We start from the raw sequence: 7,848 nt of genomic DNA, 5'->3' as shown, positions 1-7,848 counted from the left end.
ACAGTAGAGTGGATTAGTTTGGAGCAGGAGTTTGTACTTATATATATGCCTATAGATAAGATATATTTCATTAATACTTTGTTAGAGAACTTTCTGAGAAGGTAAATATGATATGATAAGCTTTCTGTTATTGATTCATAATTTAATTATTAATTTTCGTTGATGTTTCAACCATTAATGCAATAATAATTCAATATTATTACACGTATCATTGCATATTTAACTGAATTAGTTTGATTGTTAGATATAGCGCAGTTTTGTTTGTTTGTGACATTTAGACAATTTAGATAATCAATATAATTTTATGGAAGACAGGTCATTTTTTTTTAAACATATGTGCATGTATTTATTAAATGGTACTTGATAGCATTAAAAGATAATACAATTGACAGTTGTTGTTATAATAGTTTATGACCCTTAGTAATAGATATGATGAATTTAAGCTTTTTTTTTAATTTGATTTTCCTGTCTAAATATGTTAAATACAAAAGCATTAGAAAGAATATATGACGTTCAAATTTAAACTATCTTTCTATGTGGAAAAATGTTCTGTTTTGGGTCTAAATTATAGTTATATAATAGCTTTTATAATAATATTTGCATATATGTAACTAGCATTATACAAAAACAGCATCTAACTATGTATAACGGTAGAGTTACACGTTTAACCAATTATCATAAATGAAGATGACATTTTTTTTAGTTAAACCTAAAATGTGTCATGCGAGAGATTAAGTGATATCTATTTTTGTTAATATATTACTGTTATAGATGGAAAAAGAAATGTAATCAATGCAGGATAATGGAAATATCTGGGCATGGATTAGATCATTGCTTTAAAGTAGCTGTCAAAGTGATTTAATTAAAATATAAACCGATTCAAACGAATGCAATGCAAAAAAATTGTATCCTCTTTATTATCTAATTAACATGAAATCTTCATTTAAATAATTATTATGTGATATTTTACAGTGTATAACTGCTTTAGAGTTTAACAAATAACATGGTATCTGGAAATATAAGCATTTTATAATAAAACTGTATTATAAAGACGAATTGTTAAAAATTTAAGGAAAAAAATTTGAATTTTTATATTAACATCAGGTAGAGTGTTAAAAAGTTTATATATAGCCCATTTTGAGTATATTAGATACAATTATATTACGTTTTGTGGGTGTTTGTAGTTGATGTCGAAAGATTTCCAAAATATCTGAACGTACTATTCAATCCAAATATTTACGAGTTAAACACGTTTTAATTTATCTGTAGGTATATGTAATATTTGCTGAGATGTGATGTGGGCGATTGCTCTGCATTCATTCGCCATTTCACACGTATACAGCAAGATTCAAATTCAAATATATCGTGAAATTTTGAGTTGAATGGTACATGTATAAAACATCCACTGTTTATTAAAATGCTACACAGCATAAGTGCGAGAAGACTCGTTTTTCAGTAAATTTAAGAGATATTAAATTGTCCCATTTGACTTTTTGGAACCTCTTTTGAATATTTGCTTTCAGATACGTATTGTACAAATTTTGCATATTTAATAGTTACGCAGATAAACATAAGCGCTTCTTAGATTTCGCATTTTGGGGCATTTTAATTTATGAATCCACAATAGCAATTTGAAAAACGTTTAATATTAGTTAAAGCAGTATGTAATAAAAATATATCATATTCGATTTATAAAACTAAATGTGACCTTTATATTCTCTTGAATACTCCGCATTAGGTTGATTCACAGAGAACATTTGATTAACACTAAAGCTACCATTTGGCGGTCAAATGACCCCTTTTAAATGGAAACACGCGTGTATAAGAAATCCTTGGTAGGTTTAGTGTTAATCCTTATAAACGTTAACCTTTAGACTACCTGCTGCCACGTAAGTAGCGCAAGACATTTGTTACAAATTTTAATCATAAATATGTTATTGATAGTCAATATAATGATCATAGATGTTATTTAAAAATTCAATTGCAAGAAACTTTGGCAGTCTAAATGTTAAATATGCTTCCTTAATAATTGCTTTCTAAACTAAGAAAATTCGATTGGCACGAATATTATTTACACCTTATATATCAAACGCATATATGTATATTAGAAATTTAAGATTTTAAATTTTAAACAAGTTTAATATCAATATAAGTTACAACAACAATGTTATTTACAATTTGATCATTATAATAATGTTTTGTAATTACTGTCAATTGGTTTTTATATTATAATGTATTTTAGCAAATGTGCAATTTGAGTTGTCTAATATAATTATAAAGCTTATTCCATCTGTGCTATCTTTTAATCCTTATGAATATCTGCTAACTTCAATTTGATTGAAATATTGCCTTTTCCGAAAGTAAGTCACGAATAATTATAAAAAACATGATGACCAAAAAGAATTTATTGGTTTATTATCCGGATGGATTCATTTATCACAACAGTAGATCATACAATAAGAAAAATGGGGAAATTATAACGTTTGTTTGTTCACCGGAATATGAGTTATATTTTAAAGTTAACTAATAATTTTTAACCATAATTTTCTTTGCAGTTATTTAAAATGTAAAGATCCCGGTTGTCCAGGTACAGCTAAAATAAAAAATGGAAAGGATTTTTCTATCGGTGCAATACACTGTCACGAATGTCCTACGCATTATAAAGAAATTGCAGACTTTCGAGAAGATCTATATAAAACAATTACCACAATGCCTTGTACGCCAAAAGAGGCATACACATTCAACGCGAAAAGGTATAATTTTTTAATTGATTTTAACCCGGATTGAAAGAAAACTATTTTAATGTATAGACACTCAGTAGCAGCTCAGGAAATTTCTTTTGCAAGCGTACAGAAATCTCTTAAGAAATGGAGATCAGTTGGCTTCCCTTTGCCACCCAAAAGTTTAAGAGATTGCGCTATCACCTTAAATACAGATAAATGGATCAAATTCTTAACATTTACATTAGGAGATGATGAATACAAGCTAAATATTTTGCAATATGAAGAAGGAAATTTTATTGCAGTTATTTTTTATGAAAAAAGATTGAATGAAGTGTTACAAGAATGCAACGTAATAAGCCTAGATGGTACATTTAGGACAGTTCCCACTATAGAAAATGCAACACAATTAATTACAATTATGGGTAAAATAGGGGAGAAGGTAATAAATAAGGTTCTATTAAATAATTTTATTTGCTTATAATTTTGCCTTTCTTGTAAATTTCAATATTTGTTTCATTTTATATATGAATTTATAGTTTTTTCCATTTATTTGGATTTTGTTAAATACAAAAAATCAACGCTTTTATACAAATGCATTTAACTTTTTAAAATCTAATTTAATCCCGAAATTCAATCCAAAAATTGGTATTAGTGACTTTGAAAAGTCTATACATAATTCATTAGTTGCAGCATTTCCTGGGATTAAAGTACAAGGTTGCTACTTTCATTACGTACAAGTAAGAATTATATTTGTAAATTTCAAGTACTTCTACTGTATTCATTACGATAGATATATATTTCTAGTATTGAGAAAAATCACAAACATTTAGTATAATAATATATAATCCATATACTCCCAATTTGCTTTCAGAGTGTTCGTAAGCATATACAGCAGCTTAAAATTTTTACTGCTATAAAGAGTTTAGAGCCTGATACAGCTTCTAGAGCACTGTTAATTATACGAAAATTCTATAATTTGCCCTTTCTGCCACCTAACTATATAAAAACAGGCTTTTTAATCATAAAAGAAGAAATACGAAGTAAAGGGAATTTGAGTACTTTATTTGAAGATTTACTCAAATATATAGAATTTCAATGGATTCTTAGAACAAATGAAAACATTTTAAGCATTTTTAAAGCCATTGATAGAACAAACAATCCACAAGAGCGGTACCATCGTACAATCAACAGTTTAATAGGAAATCACCCGACTTTTCCTACATTTTGTGGTGAGTATAATATTAGCTGCTTCCCTGTCACACTAATGAGTGAGTTTGAACTACTCGGCTGTATGAGTTTTTCTAGTCAAATTTAGAGTTTCCATTATGCTTGAGTTTACTTCCTAATCAACATTGCCAGAACAATGCATTAAAATCCGAAAGCATTAAGTTAACAGTTTTAATAAGTTATAACTTAAAGTAATCATTAAGAATATTAAGAGATAATATTTATATAAGATTTTGATAGAATCAGAAAATATCAAAATGATAACTTTAAATTGTAATTTCTTATAGTGTTAACATCATGATATTGGCTTACGACGCATTGCTCTGGGAAATGCTAATAGGTTTGTCTCACTTGTATAACTGTCTAAACACCTGTGTCGCGAGAATAGCTCCATTTTATTAATTCCGAAATAGTTCTACTAATAGACGCGTCACTCTACACGCCGCAGAACGTTATTTTATTTGAGATATTTTGTAGAGATGAAATGCTTTCAATGACTCCTTAATTTCATTAAAAACATACTTTCTTTAATCTAACCCCTTCCTATAGTTAAATTAATAGAACTAATAGAGGAAACCGTAAGAGAAAGGAAGCAATTAGAAAAAGGATTAAAGATTAGAAATTTAAATAAAAAGGTAGAAGATGAAGATTTTAACCAGTTTATAAAAGATGCGTGGGACAAACTAGAAAGTGAATTAAAAGGAAACGAAAGAAAAGCAATTAAACGCTTTCTTACCCTATCTTCTATTAAAAAAGCAGGGACGATAAAGCAAATAAAAAATGAAATTAAAGATAAAAGTAAATATGTAATCATATACGTATTTCTATACATTATCAAAAATTTACCTTCTTCCAATTTTTAAATGCAAGTTAAAAATATACTAAAAAGAACCTACGGTTTTTAAAAATAAAATTTTACATATTATTGGTTGTCACATAAAGTTCATGATATTTTTGCTAAAGTTTATTTTTTCATAAAAATGGTAAAACTTAAGTTACAGCCACAGCCTTTAGTATAGAAAAATAATATTATAAAATAAAATTTGATTCTATTTTTTAGAGTGCACACTATACAAGCCATACTGCCGCCAAAAAAAATATCAGGGAAAGGACTAATAAAGGATCATTAGTGATCAAATTGTAAATAACATTGTTGTTGTAACTTATATTGATATTAAACTTGTTTAAAATTTAAAATCTTAAATTTCTAATATACATATATGCGTTTGATATATAAGGTGTAAATAATATTCGTGCCAATCGAATTTTCTTAGTTTAGAAAGCAATTATTAAGGAAGCATATTTAACATTTAGACTGCCAAAGTTTCTTGCAATTGAATTTTTAAATAACATCTATGATCATTATATTGACTATCAATAACATATTTATGATTAAAATTTGTAACAAATGTCTTGCGCTACTTACGTGGCGGCAGGTAGTCTAAAGGTTAACGTTTATAAGGATTAACACTAAACCTACCAAGGATTTCTTATACACGCGTATTTACATTTAAAAGGGGTCATTTGACCGCCAAATGGTAGCTTTAGTGTTAATCAAATGTTCTCTGTGAATCAACCTAATGCGGAGTATTCAAGAGAATATAAAGGTCACATTTAGTTTTATAAATCGAATATGATATATTTTTATTACATACTGCTTTAACTAATATTAAACGTTTTTCAAATTGCTATTGTGGATTCATAAATTAAAATGCCCCAAAATGCGAAATCTAAGAAGCGCTTATGTTTATCTGCGTAACTATTAAATATACAAAATTTGTATAATACGTATCTGAAAGCAAATATTCAAAAGAGGTTCCAAAAAGTCAAATGGGACAATTTAATATCTCTTAAACTTACTGAAAAACGAGTCTTCTCGCACTTATGCTGTGTAGCATTTTAATAAACAGTGGATGTTTTATACATGTACCATTCAACTCAAAATTTCACGATATATTTGAATTTGAATCTTGCTGTATACGTGTGAAATGGCGAATGAATGCAGAGCAATCGCCCACATCACATCTCAGCAAATATTACATATACCTACAGATAAATTAAAACGTGTTTAACTCGTAAATATTTGGATTGAATAGTACGTTCAGATATTTTGGAAATCTTTCGACATCAACTACAAACACCCACAAAACGTAATATAATTGTATCTAATATACTCAAAATGGGCTATATATAAACTTTTTAACACTCTACCTGATGTTAATATAAAAATTCAAATTTTTTTCCTTAAATTTTTAACAATTCGTCTTTATAATACAGTTTTATTATAAAATGCTTATATTTCCAGATACCATGTTATTTGTTAAACTCTAAAGCAGTTATACACTGTAAAATATCACATAATAATTATTTAAATGAAGATTTCATGTTAATTAGATAATAAAGAGGATACAATTTTTTTGCATTGCATTCGTTTGAATCGGTTTATATTTTAATTAAATCACTTTGACAGCTACTTTAAAGCAATGATCTAATCCATGCCCAGATATTTCCATTATCCTGCATTGATTACATTTCTTTTTCCATCTATAACAGTAATATATTAACAAAAATAGATATCACTTAATCTCTCGCATGACACATTTTAGGTTTAACTAAAAAAAATGTCATCTTCATTTATGATAATTGGTTAAACGTGTAACTCTACCGTTATACATAGTTAGATGCTGTTTTTGTATAATGCTAGTTACATATATGCAAATATTATTATAAAAGCTATTATATAACTATAATTTAGACCCAAAACAGAACATTTTTCCACATAGAAAGATAGTTTAAATTTGAACGTCATATATTCTTTCTAATGCTTTTGTATTTAACATATTTAGACAGGAAAATCAAATTAAAAAAAAAGCTTAAATTCATCATATCTATTACTAAGGGTCATAAACTATTATAACAACAACTGTCAATTGTATTATCTTTTAATGCTATCAAGTACCATTTAATAAATACATGCACATATGTTTAAAAAAAAATGACCTGTCTTCCATAAAATTATATTGATTATCTAAATTGTCTAAATGTCACAAACAAACAAAACTGCGCTATATCTAACAATCAAACTAATTCAGTTAAATATGCAATGATACGTGTAATAATATTGAATTATTATTGCATTAATGGTTGAAACATCAACGAAAATTAATAATTAAATTATGAATCAATAACAGAAAGCTTATCATATCATATTTACCTTCTCAGAAAGTTCTCTAACAAAGTATTAATGAAATATATCTTATCTATAGGCATATATATAAGTACAAACTCCTGCTCCAAACTAATCCACTCTACTGTGAGAGTATCATCATGTTGGACATTGCCACATTTGCTGTTAATTTTTTAAAATGTAGCAGAATCAGCTTTTCCACGATTTACCTGCAAAATATATTTTAAAATACAATTCAATTATTATTAAAAAACCTATTGATATTTTCTCATGATACAAAATACATCTATACATATAAAAGTGTCGTAACCATACTGTAAAGTTGCTGCATTGTGTAATTCGCATAAGGTGGAAAGAATGTGTTCAACATATGCCTTACAAATAATAAACGATTATAACAGAGGCAGCATCAAGATTTAAACATTATATTGTCCAATAAGCTTTTTGCTAGTCCAAAAAAGCCTAAAAAGTCATAGTGCAGGAAATGAATAACTAATTTATATAATGTAACAAAATAGCCAAAGGCAACTTATTCCAACGTTGATAATAAGCGCAATATGTATTCACTTAATATAGTTTTATCAATAGATATAAAGTTACCTGTAATTTAGATAAGACACAGTAGCAGACAGGCTACGTACAACATGAATTAAAGTTAGCTAACAAATGTAAATCAAATCTTACAACAATATGAGAATGACCAATCGTTGA

At 27.4% G+C, this 7,848-nt stretch overlaps 1 protein-coding gene across 1 annotated transcript; it reads left to right on the top strand.

Annotated features, from left to right (window-relative positions):
- The first annotated feature begins 2,386 nt into the window (after window positions 1–2,386).
- LOC136783608 (uncharacterized) lies at window positions 2,387–6,281 on the top strand. The gene is made up of 8 exons (XM_066743863.1): window positions 2,387–2,481; window positions 2,556–2,753; window positions 2,811–3,162; window positions 3,260–3,460; window positions 3,595–3,763; window positions 3,812–3,952; window positions 4,500–4,748; window positions 6,256–6,281. Exons 1-8 carry the CDS (start codon window positions 2,387–2,389, stop codon window positions 6,279–6,281), a joined length of 1,431 nt encoding a protein of 476 aa, XP_066599960.1.
- Window positions 6,282–7,848: the final 1,567 nt, after the last annotated feature.

The sequence above is a fragment of the Prorops nasuta genome, unplaced genomic scaffold, assembly GCF_024137725.1.
Source record: "Prorops nasuta isolate Cenicafe-Biocafe unplaced genomic scaffold, Cenicafe_Pnas_1.2 PNAS00034, whole genome shotgun sequence".
Taxonomy (NCBI): domain Eukaryota; kingdom Metazoa; phylum Arthropoda; class Insecta; order Hymenoptera; family Bethylidae; genus Prorops; species Prorops nasuta.
This window is presented reverse-complemented; position numbering and strand designations above follow the sequence as displayed.